General features: G+C 43.1%; 1 protein-coding gene across 1 annotated transcript in view; it reads right to left on the bottom strand.

Annotated features, from left to right (window-relative positions):
* Nucleotides 1–296: 296 nt before the first annotated feature.
* The window catches only part of SKAP1 (src kinase associated phosphoprotein 1), a 257,023-nt gene continuing 237,501 nt past the window's right edge, over nucleotides 297–19,818 (bottom strand). The window contains exon 12 of the mRNA XM_058560762.1: nucleotides 297–419. Within this exon, the coding sequence (XP_058416745.1) occupies nucleotides 318–419 (102 nt within the window). The 3' untranslated portion in view covers nucleotides 297–317. The remainder of the gene's footprint in view (nucleotides 420–19,818) is intronic.

The following is a 19,818-nucleotide window of genomic DNA, read 5'->3' as shown; positions in this document are numbered from 1 at the left end:
ACAGTGGAGCAAAAAGAGAAGGTGCCTAGGACCTAGATACTTTGGATCACACACCTCCAGATTTTTACAGAAGAGAAAAATACATTTCTATGTTAATTAAATCACTGTTATTTTGAGTTGTCTGTCACATGTAGTTGGACCTAATCCTAACTGACACAGCCCTCAATTTAGGAAAAACACTTTCAGACCCATCCTCTTTCAATGGTGAATCATCAGCATCACTTTTGGAAATGAAGAAAAGCTACTTCACTGGCAAATCTCATCCTTCACAGAGAAACGAAGGCATGAACAACAAATCCACTGGTAATTGGATACCTTCATCTTTCTTCCACTTCAAAGGCAGTGGTGAGATACTCCTTTGGAACAATCCCAATGAGGCTGTTCAGTTCTCCTACCCACCAGCCATACATGTTATACTCCTGAAAAATGAAAAGAGGATGGTTTCAGTTGGAATTTGGTCGCTTCTGTTAATCTCTTATGGTGACTGCGAGGTTCTTTGTGTTGGGTGGTTTCTTTGTTGACACTATCAGTATGAGTCAACCCCCCCGCTGGGATTATTAAATTTTAAAAAGTCTAGAGGAGGAAAGCAAACTCCACTTTCATTTTGCCATCTTCCTATCTACATTGTAAACTTAGCACATTTGATGCCATTGCTGAATCTAAAGAGCATGTCTTTTTACCAAGCAAAGTGGAATGGCTTCTTCAGAGAAAGTTGGGCATACCCTAAAATGCCAGAACACTAAAGATATTCAAGGAGTCAGGTCATAGTTCAAATCAATAATATTTACCAAGCATCTTCTATGTGCAAAGTGCTGTTTGAGTTCCCATGAGATACATAATGATGAATCAGGACATTGCTTGCTCCCTGGGAGCTTACAGCATAGAGTAATGGGCTTTGGAGTCAGACAGACTGGGATCTGATCTCCACTTGGTCATTTAGTAGTCATGTGACCTTAGATTCTCCTAGCTTTCACTTCCTCTTTGGTAAGAGTAGGGATAATAACACGCCTCCCCTTTGTTGTGGGGATATTAGTGATGCTGTATTAGTAAAAACAATTCAAAGTCTCTGATACATAGTAGGTGCTCTAAACATTAGATTCCTCCCCTGGAAGAGGTGAGAGGTTGACAGGTACATCACTAATGACAGGCAGGACATAAGAGCCACAGAGAGGGGCAAACAAGAAAGGGAATTAGAGGGTTTAAAAGAAGGGGCGGTCACAAGGTTGAGAATGAAACTCCTTGAATACAGAAGAGCTGCTCAACAACATAGCAGATGTTGAACATTATGAGACTATTCCTGAAAGCACCAGAAAATGTTTTCTTTCTTTTGAAGGAAGTAAAATTTAGGAATACATGGGAAATAGCATGGGAGATACCAGTTCAACTGGATTTGGGGTACCATGGAGCTAACTATCTGTTTTTGCACACCTGGCTGCTGAATTCTATTAGAAAAAAAAAAAGAAAACCAGATTGGTAACACGATAAAATTCCTGGCCAACTGGTTCTCTTTTTTTTTTTTTTTTGTGAGGAAGATCAGCCCTGAGCTAACATCCACTGCCAATCCTCTTTCTTTTGCTGAGGAGGATTGGCCCTGGGCTAACATCCGTGCCCATCTTCCTCCACTTTATATGGGACGCCACCACAGCATGGCTTGACAAGCGGTGTGATGGTCGGCGCCTGGCATCCCAACCTGCGAACCCCCGGCCGCCGAAGCAGAGTTCGTGCACTTAACCACTGTGCCACCGGGCTGGCCCCAACTGGTTATCTTTTTGTTTCTTTTTGATAGCATATCTCCCCTCCTCCAGCTCTGCCTCTCCCCTCTCTCCTAGCAGATGATCTCTTTTCCACCTTCAAAGAGAAAAGAGAAGCCATCAGATCTGTCAATCTTCAGCCACCAAAACAGGAACTTACTTGTATTGACAACCCCATTAAAGTGGAGGAGAGGTTTAAGTCCTGGTTTAAGACTATCCCTCATAACATGTACTTGGGTTTAAGACTATCCCTCAGAACATGCATCTGTAACCCTTCTGCTTTCTTTCTTTCTAAGAGACGAGGTTCTCTGGGGTCTGACCTCTGCCTCTAATGTATATGGCTCCTTCCATCAGCACCGAAATGTGTTCAAGTTTCTTTGTCTTTGAAAACAATTATTAAATAGTCCCCACCCCACATCTCCTTCCCATTTCTACTAGTCTATGCCGACTGCCAATTCACAAACTTACTGAAAGAGTTTACTTCACTTACTGCCCCAACTTCTTGTTTTCTAGTCACTCTTCAAGCCACTCTAATCAGGCTCCTGCTTCCATCTCTCCACTTACACTTTCTCTCCATGGTCTCCTATAACCTCCTCATTGCTCAGGTTCTACAGGTACTTCTCAGTCCTTAACCAACTGGATCTCTTAGCAGTGCTGGCACTATGGAGACTTCCTGAGGCATTTTCTTCTCTTAGTTTCTATGATAAATATAGTCTCCTGTTTTCCCTCCTACCTCCCTGGTTGCTTCTTCTCATTCTCCCTTGCAAACTCATCTTCCTCTATCACTCTTTTAAATGTAGTTGTTTTCCAAGGTTCTATCCCAACTTTCTTCTTATTTCTTTCTTTTTTTGTGAGGAAGATCAGCCCTGAGCTAACATCCATGCTAATCCTCCTCTTTTTTTTTTTTTTTGCTGAGGAAGACCGGCTTTGAGCTAACATTTATTGCCAATCCTCCTCCATTTTTTTTTAATCCCCAAAGCCCCAGTAGATAGTTGTATGTCATAGTTGCACATCCTTCTAGTTGCTGTACGTGGGATGCGGCCTCAGCATGGCCAGACAAGCAGTGCGTTGGTATGTGCCCGGGGTCGGAACCTGGGCCGCCAGTAGCGGAGGGCGCGCACTTAACCGCTAAGCCATGGGGCCGGCCCCCAGCCTTCTTCTTGATGCACTTTCCTTGAGCAATCTTATACACCTCTGTGGTCTAGCCACCATGTCTGTGTAAATGACTCACAACCATAGCTCCAGCCCAGATCTAAGTGTTGGATCCCAATACCCAAGTGTGTGTCCGTCAACCTGCTCAAGACTATAAATTTTTTTTTTTTTTTAAAGATTTTATTTATTTATTTCCCCCCGCCAAAGCCCCAGTAGATAGTTGTATGTCATAGCTGCACATCCTTCTAGTTGCTGTATGCGGGACACGGCCTCAGCAGGGCTAGAGAAGCGGTGCATCGGTGCGCACCCGGGATCCGAACCCGGGCCGCCAGCAGCGGAGCGCACGCACTCAACCGCTAAGCCACGGGGCCGGGCCTCAAGACTATAAATTTAACCCATCATCCTACCTCTATCTCCATTCCCACTCCCAAAATATCTTTACCCACTGTGTTTTGTATCTCAGTGAGTGGTACTACTATGCACTCAGTTACTCAAGCCAGAGACCGAAGAGTCATTCCCAATTTCACCCTCCTTTCCCAATCGGTCTTCAAGTTCTGTCTGTTCTCTTTCCAAAATATTATTGGAATCTATCCACTTCTCTCCATTCCCACTGAATACCCCAGAGTTATGTCACTGTCATCTCTCATGAGGAGTACAGAAACTACCTCCAAATTAGTTTCTGTACCTCCTTTCTTGTTCCCCTCCAATCTGTTCTTCATTCTGTAGCCAGAATCTTTCTAAAATGTACATTGACAACATCACTGTTCTGCTTGAACCCTTTAAGTGGGTTCCCACTGCCTACTGTCAACTTCTTAACAAGGTGGACAAGGCCCTGTGTGACCTGGTCCTGCTCACTGCCCAGCCTTGTGATCTACCCCCTAAATCTGGTGGACCCTTGGTAAAACAGAATTTGTCTCAGCTACTCCCATGGGCCACAGGTGCTCTCACCTTGGAGCCTTTCCTCTGCCTGTTTAGCCTCTACTTTCCTCTGCCCTTTCATGGGGCTCACTCCTAAGCAGCCTTCAAATCTGAATCCCTGAGTCTCTAGACTCTCTGGAAGGCTCTCCTTGCCACCCTCTGATGGTGTGGGGGCACCAGCCATGTGGTCCACAGTGCTGTGCCCTGTGCTTTCCCGGAAATGAGTTCATCATGCTGCCTTATATCTGCCTGCCTTTGTCTCAGTGCCAGTCGCTACGTGGAAAGTTCCGTGAGAGCTGGGATCTTGTTGGTTTTGTTTGCTGCTGTATTCCCAGCACTCAGCATGGTACCCGGCACAGAATGGGGCCAAAAAATACTTGTTAAATGAGGTTATGAAGACATGAAGGGAGCAGTGGGGATTTACACTTTCAGTTGAGCAGCTTTAGTTACAACTAACTCCGAGATATTCCCCTGGTGATTGAACTAGCTGTGACAGGAAGAGAGCAACTGCCTTTGGAGAGAGTTTCCCCAAATGGCTCCCTAAATACCATGAAGAGAGTCTCCAATGCCATAAGAAGTGAGACTACTGAGTTGATCCTAAAAGGAACAGGGAATTACCTTTTAAAAATCAGCCTTAAATAAATGAATGTGTCCAGCACCTGTCCCCCACTGTCTCCACCACACTTTCTTATTCCCTCCCTCCCCCTGGCCAACTTCCCCCAAAGTCTGCACTGCCTTATGGGAAATCACCCAGAATTCCTTAGCCTATGCTTGTCAGGACATTTCAGAGCTCCTCTCAGTACAAGTTATGTCACTGTCCATTTCCCAATACTGAAGTTAGGGCAGTTTCTGCCTTAAGTTTTCTTGTAGTGTTGCCTTGTGTTAGGACGTCGCCGGAATGCCACGTCTACGCGGCCTTGCTGTGAAGGGGAAACACATACTCTGTTTTCCTCTCTCACTGTAACTCATAAAAACGCTAGCCTTAGTTCTGCTATCTCATAGAGCGTGGGCACAATGTTGTCTGACAGTCTTCTGATCAAAGTCAACTTGCCTAAACGTGTGAAGTGTGGTCTTCTACCTGCCAGATGCTGTCATCCTCATCACCTGAGGGGCTCCCTTAGGGCGTTCTCTCCCTAGGGATCTGAAGCTTGGCAGCGGGCCCCTTTAGCCAGGAGTAGGGACCGAGCCTTGGGAAGGCCCTCTCTGCCGACTCGAAGAGGGTGCAAACAGGAAGCAGATGAGGCACAGCAGGACACCTGCAAAGTCCGGGCTCCCAGTCAGGGCGCTCTTGCTGGAGGGGAACACTGACCCTGCCGACCACAGATGTGGTGGTTTCACCACAGTGGTGAGAATGGAAATGAGTGAAATCAACTCTCTGCCCTTCAAAACAAAAGAGCAGGCAGAAGTGTAAGGAGGATTGCACAGTCTCAGAGACCATATGTATCCTGCTGTGGGAGCCTAGGAGCTTAATCAAAGCACCTACAGGTCTTGCACTCTGACTGTCTTATCCAGATTTCATCCCTTGGCTGGATACCCGAAAAGGGCTGCAGGGCTGAGATGTTTAAAGCATGAATGGAAAATTTCTAGCCTCTTCCACTACCACCCCCCATGCATTGCTCCAGCCCAGTCTGAACACCACGAGGTATTTTAAAATAATTTCTACTTTGATGAATTGCTGGGGAGTCCACAATTGCTCATAATCAAAGGGAGAAAAATGCAAATGAGATCCGGCCGAGAACTATCACCACCAAACGTTTATTTCACTGCACAGTGCCAAAAAGAATTAAAACAACATTAAACTCACAGCAATCATGTTTAAGCCCTCGTTTCCAAGTGCCAAATTGCACCACTCTGGATCATACAGATGTTCGTTAATTATGCTAATTTTTATTAAACTATTAAAATGGAGAGAGTACTGGCTCAGCCAGGCAGACCCCAGCTCTGAATGAACTCTGCTCTTGTCTAGAGGTGCTAATTTACTGCATTTTTATTAAGTTGCTGATTCTTGGATTTTAGTTTTGGGATGGCAGAGAGAACTGAATTCCTGAGATCGTTTTCAATAAAGTTGACTTCTTTTTGCCCAGATGTTTGGAAAGATCAGAAAAATACCAAGATGCTCCCAGGAGACCTGAAATCCTCAATGGGAAGTGTTTCTGCCTTCAGGGTGGGGATACATACCTACAAGTGACAATGTTAGGGAATCAGAATTATATAGGCTCCCCTGTAACACTATATACACTGTGTATTAGGTAGAGCTAAGACATTAATTATACAGAATTGTTAATTGAAGATGCTTCAGAGAAGAATATAAAAAGCTATTTAAAAAAACCCAAACCCTTCCTATCAGTGCTTGCTTCTTGCCCCAAAGTCTTTTTTTTTTTTGTGAGGAAGATCAGCCCTGAGCTAACATCCATGGCAATCCTCCTCTTTTTGCTGAGGAAGACTGGCCCTGAGCTAACATCTGTGCCCATCTTCCTCCACTTTATGTGGGACGCCGCCACAGCATGGCCTGACAAGCGGTGCGTCCGTGCGCACCTGGGGTTTGGAACCCCGGGCCGCCAGCAGCTGAGTGCACGCACTTAACCGCTACACCATGGGGCCGGCCTCCCCAAGTCTTTTAAGAAGGCTTTCACTCGAAAATAGTGCAATGTGTGGTTTGTTCTCATCATAAATATTTCTAGGCTTGATTAAACATCTGTTTCCCTCAACATCAACCTTGACCCACCTCCTTGAACCCCCCAAGTGAAGGAGTCTTAAAATGAAGGTTAGCTATTTTGACTCCATTATCTGGTTGCACAAGCTATTGGCCTGGTTGAGCAGAGCATTGAGTGAACCTGAAATAGACACAGCGCTCACCATCAGCAACAATCAAAAGTGTTTATGGGGGATTGCACACTGCCATAAAAGGATTTATGCTGCTGATCTCCATCAACAAGGAAAAAAAAAAAACCCTATCAAACCTGCCATAAAAAGAACAGCAAATTCTATAAACAAAAAGCAGTATGGTCACCAACCACGGGCACGTCGCTCAGCTTGACTCTGCCTCCAGTGGTTTCCCATTGCTGTTTATGGTTTCAAGACTATCATGGACCTCCTCAGTGCTCCTCCTGTCACAGGGCCCTGAGTCCCTGTGTGGTGCTGCAAATACCCTGTCAGTAGGTGTCAGGGGATATAAGGGGGAAAACCAGCAGGCGCCTATCATAAGCCTTAAAAGAGATTAAATACCCCTACTCCATGATTGCTACATTTTAATTTCTCTCCTCCCTGCTGGTTCCTATTTGTATAAACTCTTCCATGGCTCCCCTGGAGTAGCACAGACATGACCTGGAATGACCATCCTGTCTTGGGATGAGAATTCAATTTCTAGGCTCAGTGAATCCTAGGCTGTTCCAACAAAAGGAAATCACCATCCTCTAGGGCACAGATTCTTAAACTGGAGTCTGTGAACCCCTGGCCTGTCTGTGGATGGCCGTGAAGTGATCTTTGAACTCCTTGAAATTGGTGTAAAATTTTGTGTGCACGTGTACATGTGTCTCGTCCCTGGGGTGAGGCCCAGACCTTTCATCAGATCCTCAAGAGTTTATGAGCCCTCTACGGTTTCCAAACCAGTGCTCTAGGGGGAAAGTACAATGATCTTTATGGCCTGGATCTGCACTTTGGCCCAGTGTGGTCATCTCCATCCACCCCCTTTAAAAATACAGTGACAGGAAATCAAGAATCCTTATTCCTGCCGTGATGGGTTTCCTAGGCTTCAGCCCTCCAGCTGCAGAGTCTGTTCCTTCTTCAAAGGCCGACGGAGCTTGCTTACTCCTTCTAAGGCACCATCTCTTGAACTGTGACTTAAAAGTTGTGGTGTCTTCTCATAGCTTCCATTCAAATCCACATGATGGCTCTTGGAGCAAGCTGCTTGACACTGTCAGTTCCCCTGAGAATGTTCCTAATAGAAATGTTCTCTTTTCACATTGAATTGGGCTTTGATAAGCCTCCGTGAAACAAGATTTCCGGAAAACGTTTCATACTTTTGTTCTTTTACCCATCAAAGTTCACTATATCAGTGCTTGTAAACAAGAGAATTCTTCTTCAAGAGAATAATCAATCAATCCCTAACATGAAAGATCAATAAATGCTTGATATATGTATGGGAAAGGAGAATCAATCACAGAATTATTGGTTTATGATTGCTTACCTCTGTTATTAGTGCTTGTGCATCAGACATTATCATTAGTAAAGATGGGAAATTTGAATTCCTAAGCAGAGTAGATTGTAATATTCCAGGGTCACCCAAAGACATCATATTTTTACTCTGGATTGGCCCACAATTTCTCTACTCCTAAAATCCAACTCTGGAAATTTAATGCTTTCTGAGGGTATCATAAATTATTAAATAAATTGAGGGCTTTAACTCAGCACCCTCCCAGCTGCTGAGAACAGGAATTGTTCACTAAAGACTAACAGGTGCCTGTTTTTTAGCACAAATTATTTTAGGAAGAGATTTTGCAGAAGGAGATAGGAAGTGGCCAGTTGGGTGGATGGTAGATTAGTGGCATTGGAACTTGTGAAAGGATGGGAGCTCAGTGGTTGGCTGAAACCTTGGGTAGCTTGGCGGCCTCTCCAGGCTGTTTTACACCATGTTTTAAGTTCTTGGCAATCATTTTCTCTTTTTCCCATTATTCAGAGTTTTGGTCTATAAATCATAATAAAAATGAATCATTAAATTTGCCTCAATTGAACCAGTTTTATTTATTGTTACATTTCAGGTAACTTGCTAACCTGGAGATTGATGGGCCTGGATCTGGGGCAAGGGAAGGTATGTGAGTGTAAGAAAGAGGACACAGAAAGGCTGGGTGGTCAGCAAAAGCAGTTGATGGTTGCATGGAGACAACTCTACAAAGCTCACCCCCCAGCTAAGAGTTGAGTGTTCTGAGGAGAAGAGGAATGTGTCAGCTGGATGGAGGGTCTGAGAGCCCTTGAGTGCAAGGGAATATTCAGCCTCAAGTCTGAAGCTTATGTCCTGAACTGGGTGTGAATGGATAATGATCAAGTTAAGGCGAGGGAGGTGTGCAGGTCCTGTGCACAAACCGGACATTGTTGGTGATGGAAGTGTGTGCAAAACACAGAATATGCAGAACAGAGAAATCATAAGCTGTGAAGGTAAGAAGGAAGGTGTAACAGGGCTGTAAAGAAAAAGACATGAGAAAGAAACACACAACTTGAACTTTGCCTACAGAAGGGAGAAAGGATAAAGAGAAGGTAAACATTTTGCAGATGGGAGGAAACAAGGTGCCAAGTGCAGAATTCAGAAACAATAGAGACAGCACCATTTCGGAGCTGATAGAATTGTGATACCATGTGAGACCGGCGTATTAATATGTATTCCATAAACTGTGCAGCTCGCAGCTCTGCACTGCTCTGTTTTGCTCTGACCGCAGTACCAGCCTCAGGCACCACAACACAATTTGGAAACAATGTGACGGAAATGTTTAATCTGCTCGGCCCATCTGTGCTGCGTATTTCTCCAGATCTCCCTGAGAGAGGCGCCTTGAATCTCCACATTGCCTTTAATATTCTCCTAAATCACCTCCCCACTGCACTTCAAGGGCCATTGCTACAATATCACAGGTTCATCTAAAGTGCAATGGGGAGGGGGGTCGGGGGGAGGCACAGGCCGGGATATTTTTTATTTTAAAATAATTTCCAGAGATCGTCTTTTCTGCTTCCTTTAAAAAAAGAAGAAAAGTTATTCTACTGTTGCCTTAAGGTTATCGAGGCTGTTTGGTGCAAACCAGGGTAGGATAGAGTGGAATCATTCTCTGAAGAATTATTTTTATTAATCTCCAGTCCCTCAGTTGGACATGGGAGGGGGTGAGCAGATGCTCGTTTTCTCTTCTCTGTTTCTTGCACCTTGCTAGGGTGATGTGTGTGTTTGGGGCTGGTACCTCTCTGCTTTACACTCTCTGCATTGGGTACCACCTTGACCCTGCCCTGTTCCAAACAAAGCCATCTTGTTCAGGACAGCTATACATTTAGTCCCTGGTCAACATGCCCTCATCAGAAAGGGATACTGTCTATATTATCAATTTTAGCTTACAATCTTAGATTTTCTCTTGTTAAGTACAGACGTTGAGAGTCAGATTTCTGCTGCCTTTCCTCTACTTGATTTTGCCAGATTCAGTGACTTGGGGCTAGAATGTAGGAAGCTGGGGTAGGTTTTGGAGAGAGAGGGGTTGACAAGTCACTGTGTTCCAGACCTTAGACAAATGGAAGAGAGTTGCACATCACCAAGAAAATTAGGATTCCTTTTGCTTTGTGAATTAAAGAAATGAATAATTTAATCCTCAAGATTGTTCCGGCGAGGGAAAGGCAACGTCCCAGTTGCGGAGCCCTACAGCCTGTCGGTGTGTTACATCATCTGCACACATAGGCGTTTCCATGACAACCGCTTATAGCTTCATTTCCTGGATCCCTCTAGGGGGTGTCACAGCCAGATCCACCTGCTTTTCACCCTACCCTCGGTGGGGTCATGGTAAGGTCGCCAGAATAAATGAACGCGGGTACTAATGATCTGTTTACTGCTGTTTATGCTCTGTGTGTGTCAGGGGCACGCACATTTAGAGAGCTCATTATGGTTGCAATTAGAATGCACCATCGCTAGATATTTAACTCCTTTTTCTTTTAAATTAGCATTTTAATAACATTCTTTGAGCAGAGAAACAAAATGACCATTTTTCACGGACAAACTTCTAGCTGTAGGTGCAACTTTAATGGCAAAGTTGTGAAGGGGAAAGAAGGGAGGAAAAAAAGGCCATTTTTACTACTTTCACCCTCCTCCTTACCAAAAGGATATTTTTATTTGCTTTCTAACACACTCAATTTCCTAAATTTGTTTTGAATCCAATTATTTTGGGTGGTTTAAAGTACTGCGCTCTTGTTGGATGGAAATTAGCAGCGATTGAAATTAACTTTCTATGTGACCTGTGAAGGGGCTAAAATAATTACAAGTGTGTATAAGAAACCATCTCTCCAAAAGACCCTTGCTGTAGGATCGGGCTGTGATCCAGTGATACTATTATCAGAATATCTTTATACAGTAATTGCAAGGGCTATTTTCTTTAAAAAGGTGATAGCAATTATTGTTTCTGTTTTATAACTCTTAGGATTATCTTACAGAGGATAAATGATGACAAAAACTTGTCATTACAGACAGGATAAATAAGAAGCAGAAAGAATGAAAATAATAAAACGGCATCATTTGCCATTTAAAAACGGCGAGATCTTGGAGCATCAAAAAGCAACAGAGACAGAACAGGAAAGATAGAATCTAGAGACACACTCTGCCAGAATGTTCCACTGCTTTTTAGGAATTAGCCAACACCTTTGCTTAGGTGTTTATAGATGCTGTGTTTGTGGAAAGTACAGTGAAAAATAACAATTTGAATGTTTCGATTATCTTTCCCAGTCCGTTCCATTTTCATTATTTATTTCCTATAAATCGGGACCTTGGTGAACATAATTCTGCAGACAAGGAGGCGGATGGGACAGCCAATGTGAACGAGGAGATAGATGGTGGGTGTGTGTAAGATAGATGCTATGAGTTTATGAAAAGGAGCAGTATGTCTGCATGTGAACATCCACAAAGTAAAGCAAGCAAGCATATAAACTATAACGGGTATTTATAGGTGTAAAAAAAAGGCGCAAGGAAGATGGTATGGGAACAAGCACACTGAGCATGAAAAGGGTTTGCTTTTTTCCTACCCTCTTGGAATCCACGTCCAAGTTCCGCTAAGATGTCCCGTGCTTGCAGTGGCTTCTGTGAAACCTCACAAGCCTTTTCCATGACAACAGACAGAGGATTTCACAGCCAGAAGACTCAGGAGGTCAATAGTTGAAAAGCAAGAGTTAGAAAGAGAGATCTTTAGATCTTTATCGACATCAAAACAATCCCACTAAAAAACTTCCGAACGATAGGAGGAAAAAATTTAAAGACGCAGCAGGAAAAAAAAAAAGCCCTTATAAAAATGCAGGTTTAAAATGTTTATGCTTTTGTATCAGCCTAGTTGCACCTTTGAATCTACCATTTCATAAATAAAATACGGATGGCATAGACTATAATTTGGTGATAGCTACCCCAGGACATATCTAGATGCACTTCTGTTATTTTAATTAAATACTGCATTATGGTTTGTGACAACTACAGAGCTACAGCGTAAATGAATTCAGAATTAAAGTGTTACTTAGGCATCCAGTAATTTTTGTTTCATTCCTCAGTTTTACAAAGCAAATAGCTATAAAATCAAGATGTTTGTTCATTTACAGATGGAGTGGGATTGTTGTCGCTGTTTTTTTTCTCCTTAATCCTCATGCACGAGAAGAAGACAGAGCTCAGAGTCTGGCTCCCAACACCCTTACCTTATGAGCCACATTACAAAGAAAAACACATCCTCTTGCCTATAATGTGAAATGCTGAATATTAATTGCTGGTATTATGCTTATCTTTCTAGCCGGGTTCTGTCTTTTAACAATTATTCTGATGGGCTGCAGTCTTGCACTGCCAGGAAATTTTTCTCCTTTGTTTAACAGTTAGAAACCTATTTGATTTTATTTTATTAAAAAAAAAAATCTTAAAGTTCACAATGCTCCTTGGAAGTTTTTAGTATCTGGACTCTTCCCAAATACAGATTATTAGTGGGAACAGAGAAACTGCCAAAGTTCTTTGCTAAAAAGATGATGCACATTTCTGCATCTAACAGAAAAAATATTTTTCATTCTAGCAATATTAATGTTTCCTTAATGAAACTGGAGAGGGCATTACAATTTGACATAATCAATTGGTTAGTTTAAATGTCGCTTCACTAGCAAATCGTGAGAAAGGTTCAGAATATTCTCATCTAAGAAGCACAGATTTTCACTCAAAATTAATAAGGTAGAGTAAAAGGATTTTTGTTCAAATCGGAGGATTTAATTGTATCTTTAATGTGTCATACGTCAAGATGAAAGTTTTTAAATAGCAAGTTTTCTGAAACCATTGTCTATTATTTCTAGTTTGAGAATTAATATAATCTTTTTATTAGCCTTAAATATTACCATATGGCTGTCAATATCTGCTAATTCTAGCTTTTCTGTGTTCTAACCAATTACCCCAAGCCCCTGATAACTAATCCTATAAACTGCGTACAAGTTACTGCCCGGTATGTTTGCAATGAGGTTATAATTTGCTTCAATATTTTGCTAGTTTGGTTGGAAAGCTGGATCCATACACTACCAAGAAACACTGGCAGACAGAGGTTGGGGGAGGCTGAGTTCCTTTTGAGAAAATAATTACACAGAAACAAAGCTTTTGTGACTCCTTTTAAATAAAGCATCTCACCAAAATGTCATCCAGCCTCTTTGGGAGATTAGTGCGGAGTTTATTACTAAATCTCTGTCTAATAAACGTGCAGTTGACTCTGGAGGAGCTGCTGGTTATAATACTGGCAGTGGGAAATGGAGGGAATGTCACAGTTAAAGACACAAATTTTCCCCATAATATATTCGAATGGAAACCTCTGAATCCAATACTACATGGGCATATCTAATAAATTCACAATATTTCAGTCTCAACAGCCTTCACCGGTTAGTTTTAAAGATTTATGTGGTAAAAAATTACTCAGTGATGAATATGGTTTATTCTGTGCAGTATTGGAGGTATAAGGAATTAAACTACCGTCTTTAACAGTGAATTTATTATTACCTCTGTCAAAAGACGAAGGCTTTAACAGCATTTGTTATAAATTCACTGCAAAATAAATGGCTGGAATTTTTTACACTGGAGTTTGTAAAGCATCGGGTGATTCTGAGCATTAACCTAACCCTGCCACAGCTTATGTGGTTCTAGGTAAACATTTCTGTCTGGGCCTCATAGTTAATTATCTGATCTGGGACTTTCCACCTGACTGACAGGGGTGTGTGTGTGTGTGTGTGTGTGTGTGTGTGTGTGTGTGTGTGAAAATGAACAATCCTGTCCCGGACAACAGTTTAGGAGTAAGGAGATTAAAGTGGAAAATCCCAATTTTATTCTCTTTTTTAAAAACGGGTTTTGTAATAAATGGCCAGGGTTTTGAGGATAGGGCTGATATGCAGTTGGGCCTCTTGTTAGCAGGTTTACATATACGCATATGCACACACACACACAAACACCCTCTCCTTTTTGTCCTCTCTTGGAATGGGTGTCCCCTCATTTATAAAAATTACCTGGAAGGAATGAGGCTGCCAGGGTTTGTTCTAGACGATTGGTTCCTGTCTGGGGGAAAGGAATGGCCTCTACTGAATTTGACCGGTGTATGACCGTTGCCTTCCAGCTGACCCCAAATCCCATTCCTATCCTCCTAACTCTATAGCCTCCCATAGGGGTTATTAATGAGAGAGAACACCATCATCATCATCATCTTCGTCATCACAGCACAGTGTTGACCTGCTTGTTAACATGAAATGGGGTGGTGGGGACAGCTTCTGCTTCTCTTTCATATCATCATAAATAAGAAAAGATATTTTCCAATGGTATCCCCCCTCACCCGCCCCCTCTGGTTAGGTCAGAGGTGAATAATAGCTCTTTGACAGGCATTGATCAGTTTCATCACACTGTTTGGGCAGCCTGCGCCCCAGGCCTATATTCTCCCCACTTACTACCCCCAAATTACCTTGCAAATAACCCTGCCCATCCCCCACCCAGCCCAGCAGAGGGTATGGTGCCTGAGGAAGTCCTAAATGGACACTAGATGTCACCAAACACCTCCTTTCCCTCAGAGCCCTGAAATTAAAAAAAAAAAAAAAATCCTTCATTTAAAGCAATTGAAAGAATTAACTTATCTGTTTTTATGAGGGTTGTTGTCACATTCAACTAAGCACACTTAAAAGAGGAAGTATTGCTGCATTCAGATAATTTTTACAACATACAAATCTCCTTGGGGAGGATGGGGTCAAGGAAGGGGAAAGGTCTACATTCTTTAAGTAGTCCTTTGAGGGAGTAGGTGGAGAGTACTGGGCTTTAAAAATCCCACCCTAACAGACACGGTGTTATGTTAACATAGTCCAGGTGTGCCAGGAACAGCCTGCTGCATTCAGAGAATTAGGAGCTGGGTTTGGAGCCGGGATCTAGCCTGAGTTTAAGTAGCTCCAACCCAGTGCTGGAAGCTTAAATGTCATCCAGGGTGACAAAGTCAGTCTCTCTTGTCTACATATGGCCCATGGCCATCTGACAGCATTGTGTGTTCGATGTTAAACTTGACCTTGCCTGTAAGGCTCCCTGTTTCCACATCAACTGCACCAGCAGAGAAGACAACCAAAGCACAGTGTGTCTGGGCCACGGGAATATCTTCCCACCCCAGCTAAGCCACCATGTAAGCATGAACCTTATGTGGTGCCCAACTTATTGCTTCAAGGCTGATTTCCACGGGAATAAGTAGCTGGACAAACCTTGGAGGAGCCTAAGGCCAACTCGTGAGGCACACAACGCAAGCCCAAGAGATGGAGCCTACCGACTCGGTTTACCTTAAATGGAGGACCTCATTCAGGGACCACTTCTCCTTTCTAGTTAATTGAGAAAGACTAGAATTCTTTAATTTGCCCTTATCTGCTGGACAGCTCATGTTACTACTATAAATTACTTCTGGAACAGGAGGCTTAATTTTTAACTGGGCGTTTAGGTTATCTCACATAGTAGAACAAGCACCTTTATTATTTAGGAAGGAGGCTCCCTAGTGAAAGACCTCGGAGCCAGGAAGACAGAGTCAGTTCTCTGAAAGCTGGGACTTGTGACTTGTCTTATCCAAACAGAGGCTTCTTACTTCCCATTCTCCCACTTATAACAAATGCCCAGAGCAGTGCAGTCCACAGAATGGCCTTACGATCCTGAGATAAAAGGAGTGAAGCCAGGGCACGGTGATGCTGCATGGAGGGTGATTCAGCACCTGCCCTGTCATGCCTGGTGCCCAGGATGAATGGATTTTCGGAGTACACCTGTTATTGAACCACTGCCAAGTACTGATGGCCACTAACCCCCAAATCACTTTTCCCCGCTGTTGATGTTTGAAATGTCAGACAGGACTGAGCAGCAGCCGGCGTGTATTTCAAACACAGCAGATGGATTTTTATATTAGCTCCTATTTCATGTGCAGGCAGAGCGACCGCCATACTAAAACCGCAGCCTCAACGCTGCCGAGTTTGCTTCTGTGAGATTAATTCTGTGAAATTAATTGGGACAAGATTGAAAAGGAAATTAAAATGCAGCTGAGTGAACAGGCCTTTCAAACACCTTTTTCCTGCTCTATTCAAACTTGAATTCTACGGTGGTCGCAGGCATCGTGGGAAGTAATTTACGAGAGGCAGGCTCTCAGGAGCCATCGGTTACGTATGAGGAGACCTGCACAAGCACCACAATCTGGAGCCACTGAAGGGCGCTAAACACCCCGCTGTGGCCTGAGCCACGTCCCTGCACGGGGAGGAAGTGGAGCTCAGCCCCAGAAAAAGCTGTTCAGAAATATCAGGGCCCAAAAGGAACGTGGGAACATCCACTGGATGCACAGATCTGCTTCGTTATTAAAATCTCCCTTTAATATATTTTAAGACCCAAATTGGAACTCAGAGAATTAAGTGGGCATGAAACTGCATGGGGCCTAGGAATGTATGGATGTGTTAGGGGAGGCCAGTGGGATTCCTGCTGACTGTGCCATTGGTGACTGTTTTAGAGATTGGAAACATGGGCTCCGGCCTCTCCTCAAACGAGAAGTTGGAACAACCCATCAATTTTGTCAGTGACGAAATCTCTCAGACCGGGAAACACACGGTGGATTTCCATGTAGGCCTCTTCGCTGGAAGGTTTTCTAATTTCCAGGTGAGAACCTTTTGTGCTTTTGAGCATCTCTCTGAAGAGTTCTTGGCAGGACAGGCTACCTTTTTTTCTCTTTCAATTCACCAATAATTTATTAAACTCCTAGAATGTTCAATAAATACCCAAAATTGACCCGAAAGGTTTACTTTATTGTTAATGGAAAAGAGGGGACAAGAGGGGACTAAAGTAATAGTTACCATCTCCTACATGCCAGGCACTTCTTTACTCAAATTCTCTAATGTAAGCATCACAACACCCTATGAATAGAAAGGATCCCAATTTTTACCGATGAGGAAATGGAGGATTAGCAAGATGAAGTGACTTTGCTCAGGGCCACATAAGTAACCCATCTGTTAACAACTTGCTTCTCTAAGAATAGGACAGGTGATAGGCATTTGGTTATCAATGGGGTGCATCTCTCTTGCCCAGTCAATCATCCTCTCTGGAAAAATTTTTTTTAAAAAGGATAAATAGCTTTCTTTCTGGGATCATTCCTGCCCAAAGCGTCTACGCCTCACAGACTCTCCTGGCCCTAGGATTCTAGGATTCAAGGTTGGGTCACACTTGGGCAACTATTTAGAAACAGCAGGGAGCAGCAGGAGCCCAAGAATAAAGCTGTTAGGCTCCTCCTCCTCCCTTCCACCCCACTGCCCCATCCAGGGGCCACTTTCTGTTCTCCATCTGCCCCCCCACCTTCAGAATATTTCTTTTATCATACAAAGAGAGAGGGGGAAACCAGATACATTTATGAAGGTCAAAAACAACAAAGCTCGTAATTGGAATTTTTTGGTTTGTTTACTCTGAATAAATAATTAAAGCTAAAACACATTTTATGTGGAATTTCTTTAGCTGTTTTGCAGCCTCACCATGTTTAGAACGGGAATGTTTGAGGTGGAAGGAACCTTAGAGGTCATCCAACACAACTCCCGCATTTTACAGGTCTGGAAACCAGTCCAGGTAAGCTGAGCCGCACCCAGTTGCATCTTGTCTTGCATTTCTCAGGGAAATAGAGTTCTCCAAGTTCCTAAATAGCAGGCCTTTCTTGCCTGACAAAGGTTCTACTGGCCAGAGAGAAAAGTAAGATGGAGATTTCTAGATGCCATTTTTCTGGACTAACCTCAAGTTGGGTCATTTCCGTTCCTCCAGGTTTGAGAAGCAGGCTGCAGAGAGTAACTGACTCCAACAAAGGAAGCCAGCTGGGACTAAAGTGGAATGAATTTAGGATCCATATGAAAGAAAATTCCAGACATTAGGAGTTATGGAACGTCTGAATAGACAGAGAGCTGAGAATGGTGGTGGAATCTCCTTTTCCATCTGTCTGAATTGGTTCATTTGTGTTTCTTAGAGGCAAGGGAATGGATTGGGTGGCCTTTTAAGGTTCTTTCCTGTCCAAGGACTCTTATTGATGTAGGTAATATAATAAAGGTAAATCCAATCTGAAATGCTCCCCAAGCCAACGTTGACTGGAATGAAGCTTTATGAGAGAAACTTCAGTTGAGCTTCTAGCTTCTCATTTCCTCCTCTGACATGCAGGGATTAGCAGCGTGGAGAAGGGAGGCAGCTGGTGGAGCTTATGCACTACTACAATGGTAAGAGATGAAAATGGACTCAGGACCTTCCAGGAGATGGAGAGAGAAGCCTGATAGAACCAGCACAGTAAAATATTCTCGCTGAGTTAAACTCTGATATATTAGCTTTTAGTAATGGAGGAGGAGAAGGGGGATTGGTTAAAAAAAAAAAAGCAGGTGGGGAGGCTCCCCATGTTCTTTGGTATCTCTTGAAAATACAACAGCGTGGTAATGGTAACCGCAGACAGCTCTGTACTGCAGGGCAAGCCACCGCACAGCCCCTTCTAAATGGAAGAAAGGGACCCCCAGTGAGAAGCCATTAACAAAGGCAAAAGACATGCAAAACAAACAAAATAATCATGATGGAGAGAGAAGGCCAGCAAACAGTCTGGCTCTGTTCTCCCCCCTACCTGCTGCAGGCACCTCAGACAATGTAAACAGTTAATTTGTTCACCTGCAGGCTCTGGGCAAACAGAGGCCTGGTCACACCTGAGTGGATAACTCGATTACCCCTGTAATGCCAGCGTGGTAATGTACACAAATTCTATTACACGGCAAACCTTGCTTTTGGGCATTTGAAATACCAATCAGGCCAATGTCCACTCCCTTCTTTGCTTCCAATTTATTCTTGGTGTATTGAAGCAACACCAGAATGGCATTAGGGTGGTGCTGAATTAGGACTCTGGAAGAAATCACTAGAAGATTGTAATCTTACTCAGCAGGGCTTGCAGGATTCCTACTCTCTCGAAAAGGGCTGGGTCTGAATTTGGTCCTTGTTCAAAGGGGATTTGTTGGAACCACTAAAGGGTACCTTGGGTAAGCCCTTGTCCTTTTCCTAAGAAGCCTATGTTATATTTCAAACAGAGACAAACCCTTGGCCAAGGTAGTACCATTCACAGAATAAAGATAAACGGCCAATGATGGACTAATAATACAATAGGTTTTCAATTTTCCTTTATGGAATCCACATACTCATCAATTAAAGAGCAAATTGTGCCTATTTCAAAAATGTGTTTGTACATATTCATTGACCTCATAGAGAATTTTTTAATAAGTTTTTTCAGGGACACAACCTATTTCCTTAGCCCACCTATATAGAATATGTGTAGTCTTTCTTTACAAAGGTGATGCTACTGATCCCTCAGACAGTACCCCTGAGTTCTGAATCTTCTTCACATTGGTGATGGATCTGCAATAATCTATCCTTTTTTTTTCCTCTCAAATTTTTATGATCAACAACACTATTTGTGAGATGGTTAGCTGGGGCTAGGGGTTAACTTTGTGACTGAGGAAAAGAATCAAGTTAGCTGGCCCTTGTGGGGGTGGAGTCACTATCTTGTCCTTATCAGCACTTGCTCAAACCAACTGAGCTAACCAGCTCTGACTCCTCCCCCCATACATAATTATATTAGTCTTGTTTATCTATAAATGAAATAAGAAGGTGGCTGATCTAGCTAGAATGTTTTCAAGAGTATTATATGGTAATAAATTATGTACATAGCGATGACCTTTTAAGCACCACAAGACCCTAAAAAGATCAAATTTTGATTGGCATAGCTTTAGTATT

Source organism: Diceros bicornis, chromosome 18 (genome assembly GCF_020826845.1).
Source record: "Diceros bicornis minor isolate mBicDic1 chromosome 18, mDicBic1.mat.cur, whole genome shotgun sequence".
Lineage (NCBI taxonomy): Eukaryota > Metazoa > Chordata > Mammalia > Perissodactyla > Rhinocerotidae > Diceros > Diceros bicornis.
The sequence above is the reverse complement of the archived record's forward strand: the minus strand, read 5'-3'. Positions and strand labels throughout refer to the sequence as shown.